This window comes from Heteronotia binoei, chromosome 20 (assembly GCF_032191835.1).
Source record: "Heteronotia binoei isolate CCM8104 ecotype False Entrance Well chromosome 20, APGP_CSIRO_Hbin_v1, whole genome shotgun sequence".
NCBI lineage: Eukaryota > Metazoa > Chordata > Lepidosauria > Squamata > Gekkonidae > Heteronotia > Heteronotia binoei.
In genome coordinates this window covers 10,187,679-10,215,274 of record NC_083242.1, presented here as the reverse complement: position 1 = coordinate 10,215,274, position 27,596 = coordinate 10,187,679, and the positions used below count along the sequence as shown (strand labels likewise).

Sequence of the window (27,596 nt, the reverse complement as noted above, 5' to 3'; positions counted from 1 at the left end):
CGAAAGAGAGGCCCCCCAGCTGCAGGGAGAGACCACACGCTCGACGTCGTCAGCCAGGCCGGGGGAGGCTCCACCATCTCAGCCCGCGCAGCCCAGGCGAGGTCGGCTATGCTCCGCCGCCGCAGGCCGCGTTTGGGAGCCCATGGCAACCAGCCCCGCGGTAACAAGGAGGCAGGACCCGGATGGACTCGCCAGGGGGCGGGGCCTCGCGTCGTTTCCGGGGTTTGCAAAGAGGGCGGAAGCGGCGCTGAAGGAGGACGGCCGCCTCGCGCGGAGGTCTCTGCCAGCACTGCTGACGCGCTTGGACAATGCGCATGCCCAGAAGCGAACCAAGCTTGGAAGTGGGACAAAGTTAGAATGCAGGGGCGCCTTTAAGTCCAACGAAGTTTAAGTCTAGATATAAGCTTTCACATGCATGCACAGCTTTTTAGATGCACTGAAACCCACTTCCTCAAGCCTTACACACAGGTAGCCGTGTTGGTCTGAAGCAACAGAGGAGAGTTTGAGTGCAGGGACACCTTTGAGACCAACAAGTTTAATTCTGGGTATGAGCTTTCGTGGGCATGCACATTTCTCCAGATATATTGAAAGCGACTTTCTCAAGCTTTACATGCCGGTAGAGGGAGGGTGTATCTGAAGAAGTTTGCGTGCACAGGAAAGTTTATCCTCGGAATAAGCCCTCAGTTGATGTTAAAGGTGACCCTGGGTTCTAACTTCCCTGTGCTGCTTCACAGTAACATAGCTGGATCTATCGGAAGAAGCGTGTGACTTTGCTTGTCTTTAAGATGCCACTGGACTCAAATTGGTTCTCTTGCTTCAGACCAACAGGGTTACCCTGCTGGACCTCTCTACCTATATGTATATAGGTAGAGCAGGAACTCATTTGCATATCAGGCCACACCTCCTGATACCAAGCCAGCTGGAACTGCGTTCCTGCTCAAAAAAAGCCCTGTGTGTATATATGTATATAAAGGTAAAGGTAGTCCCCTGTGCAAGCACCAGTCGTTTCCGATTCTGGGGTGATGTCGCATCACGACAGACTTTTTACGGGGTGGTGTGCCATTGCCTTCCCCAGTCATTCACATTTCCCCTCCCAGCAACCGATCTCAAAAGGATGGAAGGCTGAGTCAACCTTGAGCCAGCTACCTGAACCCAGCTTCCTCCGGGATCCAACTCAGGTCGCGAGCAGAGAGCTCAGACTACAGTACTGCCGCTTTACCACTCTGCGCCACGGGGCTCTTATACATATGAATATACATATCGGTAGATCTACCTATACCAGGGGTGGCCAAACTGCAGCTCGGGAGCCACATGTGGCTCTTTCACACATATTACGTGGCTCCTGAAGCCCCCCACCCCATCAGCTGGCTTGGAGAAGGCATTGGTCCTTAAATGCATTCTCCAAGCTGAGCCAGCGGGCAGCGTGGAGAATACATTTAAAGTTAACATTGCTTTCTTTCCACCTCTCTCTCCCTCCTCCCCATCTATTTCCTTCCTTCCTTATCTGATGTTCATGTCTTGTGGCTCTCAAACATCTGATGTGGCTCTGGCATTAAGCAAGTTTGGCCGCCCCTGACCTATACACACACAGAGGTGTAGGTAGATCTACCGATATATAAGGCTTGAAGAAGTTGGTTATCGCCAGAATTAAACCCTGTTGGTCTTCAAGGTGCCACTGGACTCAGACTTTGTTATAATATCACTCTGTGCAGAATCCTTGCGGCTTTTCCAGAAGCCAGAGACATTTGACCGCCGATTCCAGCAATAAAAGTAATCTCAGGGCAAAACAAAGGGCGCAGGGCGTCAGTGGCAGCTACTAAGCATGCTCGCGACGGCTCGCGTTGCACTGCGCAGGCTCAGCGACCTCTCGCAACCCAACCTTGGAGGTGGGCGAAGTATTGCTGGAAGGACTGAGCGCCCTCCCCTTTGAAAAGGGCTGCTTACGCGGGGAGGAAGGAAGCAAGCCTCGGCGGGTCTACTCACGCGTAAACCCCGTTGAGATCCGAAGAATTTACTTCTAGGTAAGTTTGCACGAGATCGGAGCCCGGCAGTGCAATCCTAAACAGACTTATAACCTTCTAAAACCCCATTGTCTTCAATGGATGTAATTCTGCATAGTGTGTGGTGAGTCCCGGGTTGCCAGCCTCCAGATGGGGGCTGGCGAACTTCTAGAATCGCATCTCCAGAATACCAGAGAGATCAGTTTCTCTGGAGAAAATGGCTGCTTTAGAGAGTGGACTCTACAGCATTATACCCCACTCTCCCAGGCTCCATTCCCCAAATCTCCAGGAATTTCCCAACCTGATGTTGGCAACCCAAAAGGGAACTCGCTTCAGAGTTATTCACGGGCAGGACTACAGCCTGAGAATTTTAAATCAGAAGGATGTTCCACTGTGATTAATGGGGCTACTTCAGAATATGCAGGGAGTGGACATGTTAGGATTGCCAATTTCCAGGTGGGGCCTGGAGATCTCCTGATTTGACAACTGATCTCCAGGTGGCAGAGATCAGCTTCCCTGGAGGAAATGGCTGCTGTGAAGGGTGGACGCTACAGTAATGGACCATGCTGAGGCCCCTCCCCAAACCCTGCCCTCTCCCGGATCCAAAGTCTCCATGTATTTTCCAATACAGACATGGCAACCCTAAGACATGTGCAGGATTCTACCGCATTTATATCTCAACTTCTAGTAATATGGCAACTTGAAAAGAAAACCCCATTGAACTCAATGGTCCACAAGTTATTGAGCAATCATAAGAACAGAAGAGAAGCCATGTTGGATCAGGCCAATGGTCCGTCCAGTCCAACACTCTGTGTCACATAAGAACATAAGAGAAGCCCTGTTGGATCAGGCCAGTGGCCCGTCCAGTCCAACACTCTGTGTCACAGAAGAACAGAAGAGAAGCCATGTTGGATCAGGCCAATGGTCCGTCCAGTCCAACACTCTGTGTCACATAAGAACATAAGAGAAGCCCTGTTGGATCAGGCCAGTGGCCCATCCAGTCCAACACTCTGCGTCACATAAGAACATAAGAGAAGCCATGTTGGATCAGGCCAATGGTCCGTCCAGTCCAACACTCTGTGTCACATAAGAACATAAGAGAAGCCATGTTGGATCAGGCCAGTGGCCCATCCAGTCCAACACTCTGTGTCACATAAGAACATAAGAGAAGCCATGTTGGATCAGGCCAATGGCCCATCCAGTCCAACACTCTGTGTCACATAAGAACATAAGAGAAGCCATGTTGGATCAGGCCAATGGCCCCTCCAGTCCAACACTCTGTGTCACATAAGAACATAAGAGAAGCCATGTTGGATCAGGCCAATGGCCCATCCAGTCCAACACTCTGTGTCACATAAGAACATAAGAGAAGCCATGTTGGATCAGGCCAGGGGCCCACCCATTCCAACACTCTGTGTCACATAAGAACATAAGAGGAGCCATGTTGGATCAGGCCAGTGGCCCATCCAGTCCAACACTCTGAATCACACAGTGGCCAATAATTTATATATATATACACACACACACTGTGGCTAATAGCCACTGATGGACCTCTGCTCCATATTTTTATCTATTTATATTTTTTTTATGCCTGTAGCCGCCACCACCTCCTGTGGCAGTGAATTCCACATGTTAATCACCCTTTGGGTGAAGAAGTACCTAGGCTTGGCTTTACTGGTCATACGTAGGCTTGGCTTTACTGGTCCTCTTCCATTCTCTTTTACTAAATAAATTACCTTCCTCTTCATTGCAGGTTCTTTGCGGTGAGAAACACAAATGTGCCATGGACTCCGAGTGTGCCCAGCTCCTGCCTTCTGTCTGCGCTCTTCTGGCAGACTCACGGCAACTAGCTTGTGATGACACCTGTCTGGAGAAGTTGCTCGACTGGTTTAAGACTTTAGCCAAGGGTGGTAAGTTCCAATTTTGTTTAAAAATTCTTTTACCTTAATAAGATTCCATGCCAGCATTTCACACTACCGATCTACTGCATGACCATCCAGGCTAGCCTGATCTTGGGAGATAAGCCGGGTCGGCCCTGGTGAGTGCTTGGATGAGAGACCACCAAGCCCGGGGTTGCTGTGCAGAGGCAAGCAATGGGAACTCACCCACCTCTCTTGCCTTGATCTGGATGGCTTAGGCTAGCCCAGGGGTGGCCAAGCTTGTTTAATGTGAGAGCCACGTAGAATGAATGTTAGATGCTTGAGAGCTGCAAGACATGAACATCAGATATTTGAGAGCCGCAAGACATGAACGTCAAATGTTGCAAGGAAGGAAGGAAACAGATGGGGACACAGGAGGGAAGGAGAGGTGGAAAGAAAGCAACTTTAAATGCATTCTCCACGCCACCAGCTGGCTTGGCTCGGAGAAGTAATTTAAAGAGAGAAATGCCTTTTCCAAGTCAGCCAACGGGGCGGTGGAGGCTTCGAGAGCCACACAATATGTGTGAAAGCTGCAGTCTGGCTGCAGTCTGTTTAGAGCAAGCCAATTGATGCAGGAGCTCACCACTTTAATGCCAGTAGCTCACAAAGTAGAATTTTTGCTCACGACTCCACAGCTTAGAGGGAGTATTGACCCTAACCTATTTAGAATCATAGAGTTGGAAGGGACCTCCAGGGTCATCTAGTCCAACCCCCTGCAGGAAACCCACAAATACCTACTCCAAATTCACAGGATCTTTATTGCTGTCAGATGGCCATCTAGCCTCTGTTTAAAAACCTCCAAGGAAGGAGCCACATAGAATAAATGTCATCCACATTTGAGGGATGCTATGGGAGAATCTTCTTCTATACCTTCCTGCCTGGGAATTAAGATCACACAGAGAGGCCTTTCCGACTGTCCAACCAATTAAAGAGGTTTATTTGATGTGTACCTGAGAGAGGGCCCTCTCGGTGGTAGCCCCACAGTTATAGCACAGCCTCCCCTAGGGGCATGCCTGGCCGCCTCCCTTTTGATCTTAAGGAGGCGGCTGAAGATGGCTTTATTTAGGACTGTGTTTGACGGGTGATGTTTTTATTTGTTGGTGGTCCTAATTGAGATTTTAAGCTTTCCTCTTTTTAAATGTGTTTTGTAAGCGCTGTTTTATTTACATACTTTTAAACAAAAGTGTTGTTTTATTTCTATCTCCCCACACGTTCCCCAGAGGGTACTTAGATCTGGAACGCAAAAATCTATTCATGATCTCCGGGCCGAGGGAGGCAAGATTGCAATCCGCCAGAGACAGGGCCTTCTCGATTGCTGCCCCCTATTGGTGGAACCAGTTGCCGGAGGAGGTTAGGGCCTTGCGGGACCCGGCCTAGTTCCACAAGGCCTTCAAGACAACACTCTTCCAGCTAGCCTTTAATTGATTCTGAAGAACCAATATAGTAGTAAGGAATGATATCTAATAAATACTGGACGCCATCGGAAATGAAATGACATCAAACGATATTAGCACCTGACTGTTTTAATGTTTTAAGGCTATAATTTAATTATGATGCGATTTAATGTGTTGAAATGTTATTGTGATTTTGTGGGTTGTGAGCCGCCCTGAGCCTGCTTCGGCGGGGAGGGATATAAATCTAATAAACCATGGTAAGCTGCTTTGAGTACCACAAGGTAGAAACGTGGCCGATAAATGTTTTAAATAAATAAATAAGCCAGTTTGGTGTAGTGGTTAAGTGCGTGGACTCTTATCTGGAAGAACTGGGTTTGATTCCCCACTCCTCCACTTGCACTTGCTGGAATGCCCTTAGGTCAGCCATAGCTCTGGCAGAGGTTGTCCTTAAAAGGGCAGCTGCTGTGAGAGCCCTCTCCAGCCCCACCCACCTCACAGGGTGTCTGTCGTGGGGGAGGAAGGTGAAGGAGATTGTGAGCCACTCTGAGACTCTTCAGAGTGGAGGGCGGGATATAAATCCAATATCTTCTTCTTCTTCTTTCCCCAAAACTGCTACGAGGAGCCAAGTCTTCCGAGTCCCTTGTATCTGAATCAGGCCTCAGTCAGTTTCTGGTGCTTTCCTCTCCCTCCAGGATCTAGCTTGGCGCTGTTAGAAGAAAATCCCTGCTTGACAGAGCTGATCCTTACCGTGCTGAGACAGGAGGAGCCGAATCCCACCGTCCTTTCCTTCGTCCTGAGACTGACGGGGTTATTGGCTGCTTCAGAAAGCTGCTTCCAACACCTCCAGGTGAGCAGAAAACCTTTTGAGGAGCAGAGAGTCGTGGCCCAGGCGGAGTGGGGAAGTCAACGTTCTGTAAGCCCACGGGGGTGTCCTTTCTGTTCTTGGGAGCAGCAGGGGGAAGCCGTGCGCCTGGCCTTTGGAGAAGTCGGGCCTCTCAGCAGCGCCTTGTGGGAAGACACCTCCGTGCGCAGCGGTTGGGTGCAGGGCGCTCACGACATGCTGCGGCACCCCAGCACCTTCCAGTTCTTATGGGACTCCGGTGAGTGCCGTTGGGTGGTGCTGGTCTTTGACTTTGACACCCTTGGGGCTCCTGCTGAAAGCCCAGGACTTTGCCAAGACTGGGGGGGGGGGGCTGGTAGCTGTGGGGAGTGCACCCTGGTTAACCTCTCAGAGCCAATTAATGGATCTTAACAGCAACCTTGGCGGAGGAGATAACTGAAAGGTGACATGATCCTCATCTTGAGGTACTTGAAGGGCTGTCATATGGAAGATGGATACCTCTGTCTTTTGGATACCTCTTTCAACGGTAAAGCTGCAGTACTGCAGTCTGAACTCTCTGCTCACGATCAGAGTTCGATCCCCAGCAGAAGCTGGGTTCAGGTAGCCGGCTCCAGGTTGACTCAGCCTTCCATCCTTCCGAGGTTGGTAAAATGAGGACCCAGCTTGCTGGGGGGAAAGTGTAGAGGACTGGGGAAGGCAATGGCAAACCACCCCGTAAAAAGTCTGCCATGAAAACGTGAAAGCAACATCACCCCAGAGTCGAAAACGACTGGTGCTTGCACAGGGGACTAATTTTACCTTTTTTATCAACTTCTAGCTCCAGATTCAATGCCCTTCCGTCAGCCATTTTATTTGGCAGATTCCAAGGGACTCCCTCTTCAAGTATGTGCTGTCCCTGTAAGATGGATTGTTGCCCGTGTTCTTCTTCTATTTGGTGTCTTGCCAGGATTTTTTATACCCCATATCAGCCCAAATTTTAGAGACCTCTGATGATTTTAAGGTGCTTTTTTTTGCTTGATAATTCTGATCTGGAAATAATGAATGAGTAGCAAAGTTTTTGTATAGAGCTATGGTTACTCATCCTGATAAGTAGTACTACGTATCAGGTTTTACTATGTTGCTACTTTGTTTTTATCTTGTCATCCTAATGTCATTCTGTATGGATTTTGTACTCTTTTAAGACGTAACCTGGCCGACCCTCTATCATATATTCTTATATATGCCAACAAAGGCTGTCTTGTGTGTGTATATGGAGGATGGTGCAAGTTGTTTTCTGTTGCCCTAGATGGTCGGACCAGAACCAGTGGGTTGAACTTAAATCAAAAGAGTTTTTGGCTAAACATCAGGAAGAACTTCCTGACAGGCAGAGTGGTTCCTCAGTGGAACAGGCTTCCTCGGGAGGCGGTGGGCTCTCTTCCTTTGAAGGTTTTCAAACAGAGGCAGGATGGCTGTCTGACAGCAATGCTGATTCTGTGAACTTCGGCAGAGATCGTGAGTGGGAGAGCAGGAAGTGTCGCATCAGTGCTTAGGGGAGAAGGTATTTGTGACTTTCCTGCATTGTGCAGGGGGTTGGGCTAGATGACCCTGGAGGTCCCTCCCAGCTTTATGATTCTGTGATTCTTCCTCTCCACAATTACCCACATCCTTGTCATTCACCCAGGTGCCCTAGACACAGTCGTCACCCTGCAGGAAGACCGTAGCTTATTCGTTGCCTCAGCAGCCAATCGGCTCCTTGCAGGCATGCTCAGATTCTCTGTGCAGTCGGAGCGTTCCCGTCCTCTCGGCACGGATGACTGCGAGTGGCCGGCGTGTGCCCGAAGGATACTGTCTCACCTTGAGGAGTCTCTCCGTTCGGGCTCCGCCTCCCGTGCCAACCACTCCTTGAAGATGCTCACGACGGTGTTTGACCAGAACCAGGAGGTGTGGACTGAAGTCCTTTGGTCCCGGATAGCGGGAACGATCAAGTCCCTTCTCCAGGAGGAGTCAGCCCAGGTGGGACACTCGCTGGTGGACCTCTTTCTGAGCATGGCGAGGTGAGTAGGGATACAGTTGCTAGTGCTTTAGCTGGCCAGAGGTGGTCTTGGAGAGCCAGTGTGGGAAAGATTTCCACAACAAGGGTGCCACCACCCAAAAGGCCATGCTACTTCTTTTCTTCAGAGTTTGAACTGAGGAGGGCTTGGAATTTTGGAGTGTAGCGGTAGCTGCGATAAGCTTTTTCTTGCTGAGTTTTGCAAACAAGTCAAGAGCTCAAGGATTTTTTTTTAACGATCCAGGAACTCTTTTTCAAGTGACTCTCATCTTGGATGGTTAGTTGAATCAGTTACAGGAAAAAAATAAATTAATTGCTTTTTAATAGAGGCTAAAAGTTGAGTCTAGCCTTCTCATCTTGCATTACCATAGGTATCCCATATGCACCTGCAGATTGGCTCATACGCTGCTTATCTCTCAGTTATCAACCAATCAGTTACCTAGATGAGATCACATGATTATGTCAGCTGATCAGCAGTTGTTGCCTATTTCTAACTCAGCTATGAACCTATCAAGTTATCTAAATAATACCACATGATTATGACAGATGAGAAGCAGAGATAAAATAATAATTGATATTTCTCTATAAATATGCACTTTGTGATGAGCCAATCGGTTTTCTCTGAATGGAAGTCTCAAAAGAAGAACAGGTGAGATTTCTCACCTCGGGTCTCAAAAGAAGAACAGGTGAGATTTCTCACCTTCGGTTAACCTTGAAAGCAGGGAGAACAAACAGCTTAAACCTGATTTGCTTTTCAAACTCTGAACTTGCTAAAAAGCAACACTAGGTACTTTGATCATTTTAGCCTGTCCCATCACAGTACTTGTAAGGCTAACCTTTTCATCTTTGCATTTCATTCTTTCTGGCTCGTTAAAAAAGCTGACCTCATCTCCGTAAAAGATAAAAGTTTCTGCAACTGTTCTGTCTGGTTTGCTGGTTACATCCCCCACCCCCCATTCCTTTGTACTATCATAATTAAAGGTTGTAAATCACCCTTTAATAAGAAAAATCCAAGAAAATTCTGTTGCTAGACATTTTGTAGAGGCAGCGCTAAGTTCAAGTTTCGCGGCAGGGGAGGCTCCTAAAAGAGGGGGCAATCTAGACCCAGGTCAAAAGGTAAACCTGTGACTTGGGAAACTGGTAGAGGAAGCCAGCTGCGGAGTTTGGAGAGAACTGATATTGCTGAGCAAACTTTGGAAAGTTGTTACATGAGCAGGAGTATTAGGAGAGGATGATGATGAAGAAGAAGATTTTGGATTTATATCCTGCCCTATACTCTGAATCTCAAGTCTCAGAGCGGTCTCCTTAACTCCCCCCCCCCCCACAACAGACACCCAGTGAGCTGGATGGGGCTGAGAGAGCTCTGACAGAAGCTGCCCTTTCAAGGACAACTCCTATGAGATCTATGGCTGACTCAAGGCCATTCCTGCAACTACAAGTGGAGGAGTGGGGAATCAAACCGGTTCTCCCAGATAAGAGTCCACGCGCTTAATCACTACACCGAACTGGCACCAAACCGAAAGACAGACTCCATAGCTGTACCTTTCACACATGCACTTGATTCATTCTTTCTCTCTCTGTCTCCCTCCCATAGATCTCCCACGTTTAGCTGTCACGAAGGCAGCCTTTGGCAACTGGTTGCGCTTGCCCTGAAACGTTTACACCCGACTCAAGCTGGCCTTCTGGCCCTGGGGCTCCTGAAACTTGAAGAATGGTAAGAATGAACGTCGTTGGGTTTTGGCGCTTGGCAGCGTGGTGCAGCGGTTAGCGCATCAGACCAGAGCTGGGGAGACCCAAGCTCGCTATTATTATCCCTGTGTTTCTAAAGGTGGGCTGAGTCTCAGCAGGAGGGGCCTTGCCTAAAGCTGCCTTGCGCAGAGCAGAGGGAAGATTCGAACCAGGGACTTCTTGGCCCATAGCCTGGCTTCGGTGCTACCCACACAAAGGTGCCTTATATTGAGTCAGATGACTGATCTGTCGAGGCCGGAATCAGGGGTGGAATTCTAGCAGGAGCGCCTTTGCATATTCGTCAACACACCCCTGATGTAGCCAATCCTCCTGGAGCTTATAAAAAAGAGCCTTGTAAGCTCTTGGAGGATTGGCTACATCAGAGGGGTGTGGCCTAATATGCAAAGGAGCTCCTAGAATTCCAGCCCTGGCCAGAATGATTCTTTTACCTGGAAATGCCTGAGAACTTTGGCACACACAGCAGACGCTGGACCAACAACACACTGCCACATCCCATACCTGCTAAACTGTGGAGTCTTGGGAGCAAAAATTCTTCTTTGTGAGCTACTGGCATTAAAGTTGTGAGCTACTGCATCAATTAGTTTGGTGTAGTGGTTAAGTTTACGGACTCTTACCTGGGAGAACCGGGTTTGATTCCCCACTCCTCCACTTGCAGCTGCTGGAATGGCCGTGGGTCAGCCATAGCTCTGGCAGAGGTTGTCCTTGAAAGGGCAGCTGCTGTGAGAACCCTCTCAGCCCCACCCCATGATAGAGGTTTACAAGATAATGCATGGGATGGAGAAAGTAGAGAAAGAAGTACTTTTCTCCCTTTCTCACAATACAAGAACTCGTGGGCATTCGATGAAATTGCTGAGCAGACGGGTTAAAACGGATAAAGGGAAGTACTTCTTCACCCAAAAGGTGATTAACATGTGGAATTCACTGCCACAGGAGGTGGTGGCGGCCACAAGTATAGCCACCTTCAAGAGGGGTTTAGATGAAAATATGGAGCACAGGTCCATCAGTGGCTATTAGCCACAGTGTATGTGTGTATATAAAATTTTCTGCCACTGTGTGACACAGAGTGTTGGACTTGATGGGCCGTTGGCCTGATCCAACATGGCTTCTCTTATGTTCTTATGTGACACAGAGTGTTGGACTTGATGGGCCGTTGGCCTGATCCAACATGGCTTCTCTTATGTTCTCTTATGTTCTCACCCACCTCATGGGGTGTCTGTTGCGGGGGAGGAAGATAAAGGAGATCCCTGATCCTTCACATTTCCTGGTGAAGGGAAAATTGCTGTTCGGACAAATGACATCAGAAGATGAGAGAAGCCATCTTGGATTAGGCCAATGGCCCATCCAGTCCAACACTCTGTGTCAGACAGTGGCTAAAACCCAGCTGCCATCAGGAGGTCCACCAGTGCGGCCAGAACTTCAGAAGCCCTCCCATTGTGGTCTCCCAGGCACCAAGAAGACAGAGCATCACTGCGCCCAACATAAGAATGTCAGAGAAGCCATGTTGGATCAGGCCAATGGCCCATCCAATGCAGCACTCTGTGTCACACAGTAGATAAAAACCCCAGGTGCCATCAGGAGGTCCACCAGTGGGGCCAGGACACTAGAAGCCCTCCCACTGTGCCCCCCTCGAGCACAAAGAATACAGAACATCACTGCCCCAGACATAAGAGCATCAGAGAAGCCATGTTGGATCAGGCCAATGGCCCATCCAGTCCAACACTCTGTGTCAGACAGTGGCTAAAACCCAGCTGCCATCAGGAGGTCCACCAGTGCGGCCAGAACTTCAGAAGCCCTCCCATTGTGGTCTCCCAGGCACCAAGAAGACAGAGCATCACTGCGCCCAACATAAGAACGTCAGAGAAGCCATGTTGGATCAGGCCAATGGCCCATCCAATGCAGCACTCTGTGTCACACAGTAGCCAAAAACCCCAGGTGCCATCAAGAGGTCCACCAGTGGGGCCAGGACACTAGAAGCCCTCCCACTGTGCCCCCCTCGAGCACAAAGAATACAGAACATCACTGCCCCAGACATAAGAGCATCAGAGAAGCCATGTTGGATCAGGCCAATGGCCCATCCAGTCCAACACTCTGTGTCAGACAGTGGCTAAAACCCAGCTGCCATCAGGAGGTCCACCAGTGCGGCCAGAACTTCAGAAGCCCTCCCATTGTGGTCTCCCAGGCACCAAGAAGACAGAGCATCACTGCGCCCAACATAAGAACGTCAGAGAAGCCATGTTGGATCAGGCCAGTGGCCCATCCAATGCAGCACTCTGTGTCACACAGTAGCCAAAAAACCCAGGTGCCATCAGGAGGTCCACCAGTGGGGCCAGGACACTAGAAGCCCTCCCACTGTGCCCCCCTTGAGCACCAAGAATACAGAGCATCTCTGCCCCAGACATAAGAACATAAGAGAAGCCATGTTGGATCAGGCCAGTGGCCCATCCAGTCCAACACTCTGTGTCACACAGTGGCCAGAAAAACCAGGTGCCATCTGGAGGTCCACCAGTGGGGCCAGGACACTAGAAGCCCTCACACTGTGGCCTCCCCAAGCACCAAGAATACAGAGCATCACTGCACCCGACATAAGAACATCAGAGAAGCCATGTTGGATCAGGCCAATGGCCCATCCAGTCCAACACTCTGTGTCACACAGTGGCCAGAAAAACCAGGTGCCATCCGGAGGTCCACCAGTGGGGCCAGGACACTAGAAGCCCTCACACTGTGGCCTCCCCAAGCACCAAGAATACAGAGCATCACTGCACCCGACATAAGAGCATCAGAGAAGCCATGTTGGATCAGGCCAATGGCCCATCCAGTCCAACGCTGTGTCACACAGTGGCCAGGTGCCATCAGGAGGTCCAGCATCAGGGCCAGAACTCCAGAAGCCCTCCCACTGTCACCCCCCTCGGGCACCAAGAATACAGAACATCACTGCCCTAGAGAAGCCATGTTGGATCAGGCCAGTGGCCCATCCAGTCCAACTCTCTGAGTTACACAGTGGCCAAAAAACCCAAAACCAGGCACCATCAGGCGGTCCATCAGTGGAGCCAGGACACCAGATGATCTGACTCCGGTGGTAGCAAGAGAAAGAAATTTTACAAGCAAAAATAGAAACACCTTTTACATGACAAAGTGACATAGGTGCATTTCACTTATTGCGAACAGATGGACTTCAGCAAGGTCAGCCCTGAACCGGGTAGCCCAGGCAAGCCCAATCTCATCAGATCCCAGAAGCTGAGCAGGGCCGACCCTGCCAAGTATCCAGAAGGGAGACCCCCCAAGAAATACCGGGGTTGTAATGCAAAGGCAGGCGATGCCAGACTACCTCTCTGAAAAACAGTGTAGCCCCACTAGGGGGCACCAGAAGTCACCATGACTTCCAGGCATGCACGCGCACACACCCACAGGCACACAAAAAGACTTTAAAAAAAAAAAAAGCTTCAGAAAAGTTAACAATCCAAAGAAACGAAGGACGACTTTGCTGGATTGGATAGTCCAGCCTAGGGGTGGCCAAACTTGCTTAATGTAAGAGCCACATAGAATAAACGTCAGATGTTGGAGAGCCACAAGACAGGGAAGGAAGGAAGGAAGGAAGGAAGGAAGGAAGGAAGGAAGGAAGGAAGGAAGGAAGGAAGGAAGGAAGGAAGGAAGGAAGGAAGGAAGGAAAATAGATGAGGGAGGAAGAAGTGGAAAGAAAGCAACTTTAACTTATGTGCATTCTTCAAGCTGCCAGCTGGCTTGGCTTGGAGAAGTGATTTAAAGAGAGAAATGCCTTCTCCAAGCTGGCTGATGGGGTGGGCTTCAAGAACCACACAATATGTGTGAAAGAAGATGATATTGGATTTATATCTTAATCAGTTCTGTAGGGCTTGCAAAACCGCCCTCTTCCAACTAGCCTTTTAAGAGGAAACCTAAAAACAATATCAAGCCATTTTGTACAAACTGAGACTGTAGCACCATTAAGCTATACTGTTTTTAGATTAATTATTTTAATGTTTAATGTATATATTGTATTTAATTGTATTATCTTGTTTATTGACTGTACTATCTTGTTTTATTGACATAACATGATATTTCTATATCATGCCTTTGTAAGCCGCCCTGAGCCTGCCTTGGCAGGGAGGGCGGGATATAAATAAAAATTTATTATTATTATTATTATTATTATTATTATTATTATTATTATTATTATTATTATTATTATTATTATTATTATTATTATTATATCCTGCCCTATACTTTGAAACTCAAGAGTCTCAGAGTGGCTCACAATCTCCTTTACCTTCCCTTCCCCCCCAAAGACACCCTGGGAGGTAGGTGGGGCTGAGAGAGCCCTTACAGCAGCTACCCTTTCAAGGACAACTCTGCGAGAGCTATGGCTGACCCCAGGCCATTCCAGCAGCTGCAAGTTGAGAAGTGGGGAATCAAACCCGGTTCTCCCAGATAAGAGCCCGCACACTTAACCACTACACCAAACTGGCTCTCACGGCCGCATCTGGCTCCCAAACCACAGTTTGGCCACCCCTGTAATATAGACCATGTAAGAGAGAGAAGAGAGGCACCAAATCTAACCAACTGGAAGGCGGGGCCAACTGCCAAGTGTTCCCAAGCAGAGAATTCTCTTAACTCTTTCCCTCCCAGGTCCTCTTGCATACCGAGTGACAATATCCAATGTTTTCTTCTTCAGTCCCCAGGCCATCAAGACCCAAGGCCTGCGTATTCTGCTCCAGCCAGTGGCCTGCGTTGCCGGAGCCTTCTCTCACTCCTCGGAGCTCTCAGGTACAATGCAACTTTGGGATGCGCCACGGGTCATTTTGCAGAAAAATAGGTGGTGGAGCTCATTAGCATAACTCATTAGCATATACCACCACCACCCCGCCAGCCAAAAGCAACCTGATGCAAGAAAGGAGAGCACTGGGCAAGCGAGGCCTGCTTGGGCTGGCTAGAGATCCAGCCAGCCCAAGCAGGCCTCGCTCACCTGTGGCTCTCCTGGGCCACACTCCGCCCCCCCCCCCCCATCAAAAGGCCAGCAAGCCACCCACTGCCCAGAATCACATAAGAAGTGGAGAAAGGGTGGTGTGGGCTTCTCCAAGGGTTTAGGAGGGCTGCTGGGGGTGTGGCAAAGCTCCTGGTGGCTGTCTGGCTGCCCGCACTCCTAATCTAGGGATTGTTATGCAGCTGCACCTACTATTCAATGGATAAGGTAGGTGGGGAGGGAGAGGGGGAACCCTCAGAAAGGTTCAGGAGCTGTGCTCCTGTGAGCTCCTGCTGAATCTGAGGTCTGGATGTGACCAAATCAGCCTTCACTCGGGGATTTCTTCCCTTACGCTCTGAATACCCGGCAACCGGATGCAGTCTGGGTCCAAATTGAAACACCGAGAACATCCCCCAGTTTGAGAGCAGCTTCAGGAGGAAGCAGTTGGATGGCAATGTCCTTTCTCTCTCCCCCCTCCACCCCAGGTTTGCTGGATCAGCCCCCCCCTGAAACTGCCTCTGTGGAATCTCTTCTGTCTTCACGGTCTTCGTGCATCGGTCTCCTGTGTCAGTCTCTGGCTCATCTGCAGGAAATCCAGCAGCTGGTAGGGTATAGAGCAGGGGGGCCCCAACTGCGGCTCGAGAACCACATGTGGCTCTTTCACACATAACATGTGGCTCTCAAAGCCCCCTCCGTCCCATTGGCCAGCTTGGAGAAAGCGTTTGTCTCTTTAAATCACTTCTCTGAGCCAAGACAGCCAGCAGCTTGGGGAATGTATTTAAAGTTGCTTTCTTTCCATCTCTCTCTCTCTCTGTCCCCTCTCCCCTCATCTTCCTTCCTTCCATGAGAGCCAGTTTGGTGTAGTGGTTAAGTGCGCGGACTCTTATCTCAGAGAATCGGGTTGGATTCCCCACTCCTCCACTTGCAGCTGCTGGAATGGCCTTGGGTCAGTCATAGCTCTCACAGAGTTGTCCTTGAAAGGGCAGCTTCTGGGAGAGCTCTCTCAGCCCCACCCACCTCACAGGGTGTCAGTTGTGGGGGAGGAAGGTAAAGGAGATTGTTACTGCTCTGAGACTCTGAGATTCAGAGTATAGGGTGGGATATAAATCCAATATCTTCTTCAATATTTCCTTCCTTCCTTCCTTCCTTCCTTCCTTCCTTCCTTCCTTCCTTCCTTCCTTCCGGCTGGCTTGGAGCAGTGATTTAAAGAAAGGCCTTCTCCAAGTTGGCCAATGGAGCGTTGGAGGGGCTTCAAGAGCCACACAATATGTGTGAAAGAGCCACATGCTGCGGTTTCCACATGAAGGGAGGGGTGGCAAGGACGGGGGGGGAGCCCGCTACCACCAGTTCAATTTGCACTTGATTATCCCGGATGGTGTGGCCTAATATGCTAATGTTAGGGGATGTGGTCTAATATGCTACTGAGTTCCTGCTGGGCTTTTTCTACAAAAAAGCCCTGGACCTATGCATTTGCCTATGGTGGTGGGCTGTGTGTGTGCGTGCGTGCCGGATTAAGCTCTTCCCACATGACTTCAAATAGAAAAACAGTTCTTTGCATTAAATTTGCCAGCCTGAATCGTTCTCCCTTGGCGGAGCACTGTTTTTTAAGTTGACAATTTTGTATGGCCCGCGAATGATGTTATAAATATCCATATGGCCCTTGGCAGAAACAAGGTTCCCCACCCCTGTTAAATAGATACACACACGGCCTGGCCCAACAAGATCTCATTTATGTCAGATCCGGCCCTCATAACAAATGAGTTCAACACCCCTGTCTTAGCGGGCGCCAAGTACCGTGTCAGCAGGCATCAGGGTGCAACACATGCACTGTGTTGGGGGCCCCTCTGCCAGCTCAACACTAACAAAATTCCAACCCCCTCAATCATTGACCCGATGCCAAAAACATTTTTTAAAACCAACAAAACCCACAATAAAAACTACAGCTGTGGAATGCGGCATCCAGATGTTTGGTCCCAGATTCTTCTCATGCAACACGCGCTGTCCCTTTCCGAAATAACAAACAGTTTTGCTGGGAATAATGCAAGGATCCATCTCCCACCAGGCCCGCCCGCCTGTGGATTTCCCCCACAATCCTTTGCTGCGCGCCACGGTGGCCGTGTTACGGGTCTGTGCCGGCCTGGCAGTGCCGGCCTCCCCCCTGGGAGCAACGATCGGCGGGATCCTGATTGGCTGCTTCCGAGTTCAGCGGGCCACGCTCCATCTCCTCGGAGCCCTCTCTCGGTGGGCAAGTGAGTAACTGTTCTTTCTCCTCCTGTTTTCAAGTTCTGTGGCAACGCCAGAATGTTTTCTGTGGCGCATGGAGCTCTGGTGATTTGCTTGAAGCAAGGCTGAGCTGTGATGCCACAGATATTGGTTGCGAGGAATTTGGACGTAGTCCCTTGAGGTATCTCTCTCTGCTTTAGAGGAAACTACTTTTTCTGAGCATTCAAACACTTTAATCCAAGTTCCTGTAATGCTCTTTGTACAGGGCCTACTGTAAGCTCTTGGAGGATTGGCTACATCAGGTGGTGTGGCCTAATATGCAAAAGAGTTCCTGCTACAAAAAAGTCCATATATATATATATATATATATGGGAGAGGAGGGACTTCAGCAGGGTCCATTACCGCAGAGTCCACCCTTTAAAGCAGCTGTTTTCTCCAGGGAAACTGATCTGGATCCTCTGGAGGTCAACTGGAATGGTGGGAGGTCTCCAGGGGCGATCTGGAGAGTGGCAACCCCACGTGCCACTGAACTGTTGTTCCAGGAGTTGAGTTGACATGTGACATGTTATGCCATCAGCAGTTCTATATGGCAGATATCAGCAGTTCTATATGGCAGATATCATAACATACCCTACCCGGCCAGACTATGTCCATGTAAGTCTGGTTCTATTGAAACCATTTCACATATTCTCCTGTATTGTCCTTTTTATCTAAGTATTCGTGGTCGATTTTTGGATCCTATTCTTTTAAATAAGATGGGTCTGGCTGATTCAGATAAGGTCCAGTTTCTTTTGAAGGATGTTATTCCTGACATAACTGTAAACACTGCCTTATTTCTGTACTGGGCCAAAATGATTCATCAAGACAAGGAACAGTCTTGTTGTCCCATTTAACTGTGATCTTATGTAAATGTATTTTAATCCTGATGTCCAGTATTTTAACCTATTTTCTGTTTTTCAACCCATTGTTCTTTTAACCTGTTTTTACATGCCATTAAAGGTTGATTGATTGATTGATTGATTGACATGTGACAGAATTCATTCCGAAGGGCGTCTCTTGGGTGTGCTTTGTTTCCCTGGGCAGATTGCAACACATCCCGGGAAGAGATCTTTGACCTCCTCCTTGTCTACCTGCGGAGTCCGGACACCAGCAATACCGTAAGCAGCGAGGACCCACCAATCGGTTCTTCGACCCATCCTGGTGGTGGGAAGGGCCATCAAGTCGCAGCTGTGTTGTGGCTGCCCCGTGCGGTTTTCAAGGGAAGAGATATTTTATTTATTTTATTTTTTTGGATTTATATCCCGCCCTCCCTGCCGAAGCAGGCTGAGGGCAGCTCACAACAGTAAAAACATTTACAGATTAAACATTAACTAAAAATCTTACAATAAAACAATTAAAACATTTTTAAAACAGTTTGGTGCTAATAATAATAACGTATTCCAGTAATTTAAGTCTTCTTGAGTACCCTCCTATGTGGCTGTCCATTAAAAGCAAGTTGAAATAAAGCTGCCTTGCAAGCCTTGTGGAACTGTGCAAGGTCCCTCCCGCAAGCTCTTGCTTCTATTGGTAGTTGGTTCCACCAATAGGGGGCCACTATAGAGAAGGCTGTCTCCCAAGGTGGTTGGCCATTGCTTGCCTCTGCGAAGCAACCCTGGATTTCCTCGGTGGTCTCCCATCCCAGTACTGACCAGGGCTGACCCTTCTTAGTTTCTGAGATCTGATGAGATCAGGCTAGCCTGGGGTATCCAGGTCAGTTTCAGGCTTCAGTTTCAGGCCACATCCCCCTGGTGCAGCCAATCCTCCAAGAGCTTACGGGGCTCTTCTTACAGGGCCTATTGTCAGCTCTTGGAGGACTGGCTACATCTACATCTACAGAGAGCCAGTTTGGTGTAGTGGTGAAGTGCGCGGACTCTTATCTGGGAGAACCGGGTTCGATTCCCCCACTCCTCTACTTGCGCCTGCTGGAATGGCCTTGGGTCAGCCATCGCTCTCGTAGGAGTTGTCCTTGAAAGGGCAGCTTCTATCAGAGCTCTCTCAGTCCCACTCACCTCACAGGGTGTCTGTTGTGGGGGGAGAAGATATAGGAGATTGTGAGCTGCTCTGATTCAGAGAGAAGGGCAGGGTATAAATCTGCAATTCTTCTTCTTCTACATCAGAGGGTGTGGCCTAATATGCAAAGGAGTTCCTGCTACAAAAAAGTATATATATATATATATATATATATATATATATATATATATATATATATATATGGGAGGGGGGCAGACTCCAGCAGGGTGATTTGCCTGCCTCTGCATAGCTACCCTGGACTTCCTCGAGGGTCTCCCATCCAAGTATTTTTCTGGTTAAAACAATTTTATTTGGTAACATATGGTAACAAATTATATTTCTTGCATCATTAATAACTTCTTTTTATCTAGCCCATATATTACTTTCTACCCACCCCTCCCCCCGTTACTTGACCCCCGCCAGTGTTATTTACTTAAAGTACTAATGTTTAAAGGTACCCTTGACTAATAAAAACAAAAATTAATATTCTTCTTTTTTCCTAAGACTTAATCATTATCAAAAATTGTCCAGTGTCCTTTTATTTTCCACTCTTTTTCTACATATCTTCTGAACTTTTTCCACTCCATCTTAAAAACTTCTAAATCATAGTCTCTTAAAATTCTTGTTAATTTGTCCATTTCACTCCATGTCATAACTTTTACAATCCAATCCCATTTCTCTGGTATTTTTTCTTACTTCCACAACTGCGCATATAATGTCCTAGCAGCTGAAAGCAAGTACCAAATTATAGTTCTATCTTCTTTTGGAAATTTTTCCATTTGTAATCCCAACAGAAAAGTCTCTGCAACTTTCTTAAATTCATATCCCAAGATCCTAGAAATTTCTTGTTGAATCATCTGCCAATACTTTTTTGCTCTTTCACAGGTCCACCACATATGGTAGAAAGAACCTTCATGTTTTTTACATTTCCAACATCTGTCTGGCATCTTATTATTCATCTTTGCCAATTTCTTAGGAGTCATATACCATCTATATATCATTTTAAAACAGTTCTCTTTAATACTATGACACGTCGAAAGCTTCATAGAGTTCTTTCACAAATATTCCCAAGTTTCCATCTGTATTTCTTTATTTACATTACCGTAATTGCCCACTTAATCATTTGAGATTTCACTACTTCATCTTCCATAGACCATTTTAAAAGTAATTTATATAATTTTGAAATTAATTTTTCGTTGTCTCCAAGCAGAACTTTTCCCATTTCTGTGCTTTTTTCTTATTCCTTCAGTTTTAATGTCATTCTCCACCAAGCTCTTTATTTGTTGCATTTGAAACCAATCATATTTATTATTCAGCTCTTCAGCAGTTTTCAATTCTGTTTTGCCACTTTGTATTTTTAATAGTTGATTATATGACAACCACTTTTCTTCACTCGTCTCAGCTGTTATTTTTATCACTTCGGCTGGCACTATCCATAACGGTTTTCTCTCATCTCCGTATTTCTTATATTTTATCCATGTATTTAGCAAGCTGTTTCTTATATAATGGTGAGAGAAAAAGCCGTCTATCTTTTTTTCCCCATAATGCATATAAGCGTGCCAGCCGAATTTATTTCCATGACCTTCCAACACTAAGAGTTTTTTGTTTAACAACATTATCCATTCTTTTATCCATACTAAGCAAACTTCTTCATGATATAATTTTAAGACTGGTAATCGAAATCCGCCTCTCTCTTTTGCATCTGTTAAAATTTTCATTTTAATTCTTGGTTTCTTCCCCGCCCACACAAACTCTGAAATTTTTCTTTGCCATCTATTAAATTGTTCACTGTCTTTCACAATCGGAATAGTTTGAAACAAATACATTATTCTTGGTAGAATATTCATTTTAATTGTGGCTATTTTACCCAACAGTGACAAATTAAGTTTATTCCACTTTAACATATCTTCATCCATTTTACGCCATAGCTTCTCAGAATTATTTTTGAACAAATCAATATTCTTCATTGTTATCTCCACACCCAAATACTTTAGCTTGGAGATAACTTCACAGCCCGTTAGTCTCTGCAACGGGGAGGGACGGTGGCTCAGTGGTAGAGCATCTGCTTGGGAAGCAGAAGGTCCCAGGTTCAATCCCTGGCATCTCCAAAAAAGGGTCCAGGCAAATAGGTGTGAAAAGCCTCAGCTTGAGACCCTGGAGAGCCGCTGCCAGTCTGAGAAGACAATACTGACTTTGATGGACCGAGGCAGCTTCATATGTTCAATTCTTGTTGCTTATTTATTTGCATATTTTTTCATAGAAGTTTTGATTTTTCTTTATTAATACAAAGTCCCGCCAACTCCCCATATTCTTGTATTTTGGCTAACAACAAAGGTGTGACTTGTATGGGGTTTTCATTTATAAACATTATATCATCTGCAAATGCTCTGTATTTGTAAGTAAATCCTTTTACTTTTAATCCTTCTATTTCATTATCTTTTTGAATTTGCATCAGTAATATTTCAAGAGTCATTATAAACAACAGTGGGGAAAGTGGACAACCTTGTCTTGTACTTGGATTGAGGGGGGGGGGGTCTCCCATCCAAATATTAATCAGGGCTGACCCTGCTTAGCTTCTGAGATCTGACAGACTGGGCCAGCTTGGGCCATTCAGGTCAGGGCAAACCAGTCCTCACTGTGCACATGTGCCTCTTTCCTTCATGGCCCCATCGTGGTGGAACTCTGCCAGAGAACATCCCGCTGAACTCAGACTTGGTTCTGTTGCTTCAGACCAGGAGTGGCCAAACTTACTTAACGTAAGAGCCACATAGAATAAACATTAGACGTTTAAGAGCCTCAAGACATGAACATCAGAGGTTTGAGAGCCGCACGATAGGAAGGAAGGAAGGAAGGAAGGAAGGAAGGAAAACAGATGAGGCAAGGGAGGGAGGGGTGGAAAGAAAGCAGCTTTAATTTAAATGCATTCTCCAAGCTGATGGCTGGAGAATTGATTTAAAGAGACAAATGCCTTCTCCAAGCTGCCCACCGGGGTTGTGGGGGCCTCAAGAGCCACACAATACGTGTGAAAGAGCCACATGTGGCTCCTGGGCCACAGTTTGGTCACCTCTGCTTCAGACCCACATGGCTACCCACCTGAATGGAGCTCTCTGGTCACCCTTCTCCCCGTTGCTTTCTTCAACGAACTTCTAGAACTCTGTGTGCCCTTTTTCAGGTTCTGAAGACGGCTTTCCAAGCGACGTTGAAATGGTGCCTGAGCTTCTTGGAAACGTCGGGCTCCGCCGATGGCTTCCCGTGGTACGAACGGTTTTTCGAAGGTAAAGGGGAAAAGCGAAGCTGGCAGAGAAGTGGCTGCGCTTGTTCTAGATCGGGGTCTCTAACTTCTGAGCATGAATAGCCTTCCTTTGGATCCTTCCCCAGCTAGTCCTGTCTCCTCCCTTGCCTTTTGCAGATCTGATGCCCCTGTTGCAGAAACGCATGTGCAGTCCCAGATGGGAAGTCCGGGACTCCACCTTGGAGTTTCTTGCACTGGCGATGAAACACCTAAAGGGTAAGTAGGGAAACCGTTGCTTTTCTAGGCCCAGGGTGCAACTCCAGTGTGGGCGACAGCTGTCTGCTATGATGGGCTAAATGGAGCTCACACAGTTACATATGCATGTAATTGCCTTCAAATCACAACTAAGAGAGAAACAAGCCAAGAAATCGGTGGTTGAATTTTGGGGGAAAAGGAATAAAAATCCCTGTCCTGTTCTTGCAAATAGTCAAACAAAACTGTGAAAAAATTAGAGTGCATTAAGGGCATTGCTCTGAGAGAGAGAGAGAGAATAAGCTATGTACATATGTATGTGCCACCAAGTCACAACTGACTTGCTGGTAACCCCAGCAAGGAGCTTTCAAGGCAAGGGAGAAGCAGAGGTGGTTGGCCATTGCCTTCCTCTGCAGAGTCTTCCTTGGTGGTCTCCCTTCCAAGTCTTATGGTGACCCCAGCAAGGGGCTTCCAAGGCAAGGGAGAAGCAGAGGTGGTTGGCCATGGCCTTTCTCTGCAGAGTCTTCCTTGGTGGTCTCCCTTCCAAGACTTATGGTGACCCCAGCAAGGGGCTTCCAAGGCAAGGGAGAAGCAGAGTTGGTTGGCCATTGCCTTCCTCTGCAGAGTCTTCCTGGGAGGTCTCCCATACAAGACATGGTGACCCCAGCAAGGGGCTTCCAAGGCAAGCGAGAAGCAGAGGTGGTTGGCCATCGCCTTCTCTGCAAAGTCTTTCCTGGGGGTCTCCCATCTAAGACTTATGGTGACCCTAGCAAGGGGCTTCCAAGGCAAGAGAGAAGCAGAGGTGGTTGGCCATGGCCTTTCTCTGCAGAGTCTTCCTTGGTGGTCTCCCTTCCAAGACTTATGGTGACCCCAGCAAGGGGCTTCCAAGGCAAGGGAGAAGCAGAGTTGGTTGGCCATTGCCTTCCTCTGCAGAGTCTTCCTGGGAGGTCTCCCATACAAGACATGGTGACCCCAGCAAGGGGCTTCCAAGGCAAGCGAGAAGCAGAGGTGGTTGGCCATCGCCTTCTCTGCAAAGTCTTTCCTGGGGGTCTCCCATCCAAGACTTATGGTGACCCCAGCAAGGGGCTTCCAAGGCAAGAGAGAAGCAGAGGTGGTTTGCCATTGTCTTCCTCTGCAGAGTCTTTCCTGGGGGTCTCCTATCCAAGACTTACGGTGACCCCAGCAAGGGTCTTCCAAGGCAAGGGAGAAGCAGAGGTGGTTGGCCATTGCCTTCCTCTGAAAAGTCTTGCCTGGTGGTCTCTCATCCAAGACATGGTGGCCCAACAAGGGGCTTCCAAGGCAAGGGAGAAGCAGAGGTGGTTGGCCATTGCCTTCCTCTGCAGAGCCTTCCTTGGTGGTCTCCCATCCATGACTTATGGTGACCCCAGCAAGGGGCTTCCAAGGCAAGAGAGAAGCAGAGGTGGTTGGCCATTGCCTTCCTCTGCAGAGCCTTCCTTGGTGGTCTCCCATCCATGACTTATGGTGACCCCAGCAAGGGGCTTCCAAGGCAAGGGAGAAGCAGAGGTGGTTGGCCATGGCCTTTCTCTGCAGAGTCTTCCTTGGTGGTCTCCCTTCCAAGACTTATGGTGACCCCAGCAAGGGGCTTCCAAGGCAAGGGAGAAGCAGAGGTGGTTGGCCATCGCCTTCCTCTGCAGAGTCTTCCTGGGTGGTCTCCCATCCAGCCCTGTTTAGCTTTGGAGAGCCGATGATTTTGCACTATACATTTCACTTTCTCTCCTGCTTGCATTCTCAGAGGCAGTCTGTCTCCACGTGTCAGGGCCAGGTTGTCCCATTGTGCCTCGCTGTTCTGTCTCTGCAGGGCAAGAGTGGTTCTGGCAAGCACTGTCCTCCTCGGAAGTGCCGGCACTCACTGAAGTCCTCCTGGACGACCCGGAGAGCTACGTGCGAGCCAGTGCAGTGGAAGCCCTGGGCCAGTTCTCCTTGATTGCCAGCGCCGGCTCAAAGGTGCCGGGCCTCGACCATAACGGGAGTTCCAATGAGGTGTGTTGTTTTTGCAGGCGGGGAAAGTCATGTCAAAGAACAACTTTTCTCCCCTCTCCCAAAATACTAGAACTTGAGGAAACTGATGACCAAAGAGGCTTTTTTCTAGCAGGAACTTCTTTGCTTATTAGGCCACACACCCCTGGTGTAGCCAATCCTCCAACAGCTTCCAGTAGGCCCTGTAAAGAAGAGCCCTGTAAGCTCTCCGAGGATTGGCTACATAAGAGGGGTGTGGCATAATATGCAAAAGAGTTCCTGCTACAAAAAAAGCCCTGGGTGATAGGTTCAGGATGGAGAAAAGGAACTACTGCTTCAGACAGCGAGTGATTAAAATCACTGCTAGAGGATGCAGTGATGGCCGCAGGTTTGAATGGTTTTAAAAGAGGATCAGGCTAGATTAATGGAGCATAGGTCTGTTAGTGGCTAGAAGGAACCTCCACATTCAGAGGCAGTCAACCTCTGAATCCCAGCTCCAAGAGGCAACATCAGGGAAAGGCCTCGGCCACCCTGCCCTGTTGTTGGTCCTCCAGAGGAACTGGCTGGCCCCTGTGTGAGACAGGAAGCTGGACTAGATGGACCTTCACTGGTCTGACCCAGGAGGGCTCTTCTGATGTTCTTATGAAGACCTCGGCCTCTCTGCCCTGTTGTCAGCCCTCCAGAGGAATTGGTTGGCCAGTGTGTGAGATAAGATGCTGGACTAGATGGACCTTCACTGGTCTGACCCAGGAGGGCCCTCCTAATGTTCTTCTCAGGGGAAGGCCTCAGCCTCTCTGCCCTGTTGTTGTGCCCCCAGAGGAACTGGTTGGCTACTGTGTGAGACACGATGCTGGACTAGATGGACCTGTGGTCTGATCCAGCAGGGCTCTTCTCATGTCCTTCTCAGGGAGAGGCCTCAGCCTCTTTGCCCTGTTGTCCCTCCAGCAGAACTGGTTGGACACTCCGTGAGACAGAATGCTGGACCAGATGGACCCTCACTGGTCTGATCCAGCAGGGCTCTTCCAATGTTCTTATGAAGGCCTCAGTCTCTCTGCCCTGTTGTAGGCCCTCCAGAGGAACCGGTTGGCCACCATGTGAGACAAGATGCTGGACTAGATGGACCTCTGGTCTGATCCAGCAGGGCTCTTCTGATGTTCTTATGAAGGCCTCGGCTTCTATGCCCTGTTGTTGTGCCTCCAGAGGAAGGATGCTGGACTAGATGGACCACTGGGCTTTTAACGTTCTTTTTAAGTTCTTATGATCCAGCACAGCTTTTCATTCTTAACCGGATTAGTTCCCATTGTGTTCTTACAGGGGACTTTCAAAACAGGCAAGGGTTTAGGGATGTAAAAGTGTGACAGTATGCAGAATTACTCTAATCTAAGCCCCTCGGGATCGAACCTATGCAGAACCGTGCAATCCTATCTTGAGTTGCTGAAGTCTCAACCAGTCCAATCCAGTGGGTTTAGACTTAGCGTGGGGTTGCACTGCAGATATCCGTGGGGGGGTGAGTGGAGAAGACGATAGGCTCAGGTTACGCTGATGCTGTTGCATAAAAAGAGAGAGAAATTCATTGAGGACTAGACAAAAATGCAGAGTCTGACCGGATTCCAATCTTCTCATTGTTCCGAAGGACAGCATCGCCGCTCGCTTGTTGGAAATCTTGTCCTCAGACTCCGAGGGCTTCCCCCGCAGAGCTGTGGTCGGCGTCTTCATCGACTGGCTCCGGGAGGGGCACCCGGCCGTCCGGCGCGACCCCGAACAGTTTGTTTCCCAGGCGATCCGAGCTGTCCGGGGAGATTTGGACTGGGAGGTCAAGGTCAGCGGCTTGGAACTGGCAGGCGCTTTCGCCACCCAGTGCTTTTGTCGCTCCGGCTTTCCCGAGTGCCCCTACGCCACCGCTGCCGATGTCTCTTCCGCCAGCGAGCCTGCCCGTCTCCCTGAGCTTCTGCAGGCCTTCTCCCGAGTGGGACTCTTTGACTTTCTCTTCGGAGCGCTGGGCGACTGCGACAGGCCGGTGGCGCGGAAAGCCTGTGAGATCCTGATGGGCCTGAAACAGAAGATCGGCACAGGCTGCGGCCTGGACATTTGGCAGAGGTTGGAACTGCAAAGCGGTGCCTTGCTGGAGGAGAGCTGGAGGACGGTAGCGCCCTGGGCGTCTACACTTTCGGGGGGAGATCATTCCGAAACGGTCTCCCGAGACCCGAAGCAGGCGTTGGCGATCTTAGAGGCAGTCGACCTGGAAGAGTTGGAGAGGGCTCTGGGCAGAAGCAGTGATCACGTGGAGAAAAGCCCCTGCTCGCTTTTGCAAGATATCCTCTCCTCAGGTGGGGCTTTGGAAGAGAACGAAGCCGACTGCTACTGAAAAGGGGGCTGCCGTCGTAGCAACGGGGGCAGTTTTCCGGAACACCCCGATGGTCCATCCTGTGATCAAAGTCAATGCACGGAGCGGGAGAGGGACAAAAAAGCAGCTGAAGCCGCGTGGTGTCCAAGAGAGGTCCAAAACCAGATGTCAACATGAGAAATAGATATTCCTTCCAAAGGTGGCTGTGCAAGTTGTTCCTTTCTAAGTCAGCGGGGCTTAGAAGGACATCAGGCCTGCCCTGACCAAAATCCAATTTGGTTATAGGCCAAAGGGAAGGATTTTCTGAAAAATACCCCAGATGAATCAGGGAGGTGTTGCTCTTGGAACTTGCTGCCTGCTGTTGCAGGATTTTCCCAGGAAATCCCTGGGAAAGCAGTCTCCGAGAGTTTGCTGCACTGGGAGTTTCTTTTGTTACTAATAAAACCTCATTTCAATGCAGTTTGGTTTCACTTGCTCAGGGGTCATCTGGGGAAGACCTCGGCCTCTTTGCCCTGTTGTTGTCTCTCCAGAGGAACTGGTTGGCCACTGTTTGAGACAGGAGGCTGGACTAGATGGACCAGGCTGATCCAGCAGGGCTCTTCTGATGTTCTT

At 48.8% G+C, this 27,596-nt stretch overlaps 1 protein-coding gene across 1 annotated transcript; it reads left to right on the top strand.

Moving 5' to 3' along the window:
* Positions 1-1,843: 1,843 nt before the first annotated feature.
* On the top strand, positions 1,844-27,443 carry BRAT1 (BRCA1 associated ATM activator 1). Its single transcript, XM_060260467.1, has 14 exons — positions 1,844-2,021; positions 3,754-3,910; positions 6,006-6,160; positions 6,266-6,413; positions 7,815-8,187; positions 9,778-9,897; positions 14,620-14,711; positions 15,393-15,511; positions 16,970-17,156; positions 18,214-18,287; positions 22,352-22,454; positions 22,589-22,687; positions 24,483-24,664; positions 26,274-27,443. Exons 2-14 carry the CDS (start codon positions 3,784-3,786, stop codon positions 27,003-27,005), a joined length of 2,511 nt encoding a protein of 836 aa, XP_060116450.1. The 5' UTR covers positions 1,844-2,021; positions 3,754-3,783; the 3' UTR covers positions 27,006-27,443.
* Positions 27,444-27,596: the final 153 nt, after the last annotated feature.

Coding starts and splice junctions, on each gene's coding strand:
- BRAT1 (XM_060260467.1), top strand. CDS start 3,784: ATGGACTCCGAGTGTGCCCAGCTCCTGCCTTCTGTCTGCGCTCTTCTG. Junction 6,161..6,265: donor GCTGCTTCCAACACCTCCAG/GTGAGCAGAAAA, acceptor TCTTGGGAGCAG/CAGGGGGAAGCCGTGCGCCT. Junction 6,414..7,814: donor CCAGTTCTTATGGGACTCCG/GTGAGTGCCGTT, acceptor TCATTCACCCAG/GTGCCCTAGACACAGTCGTC.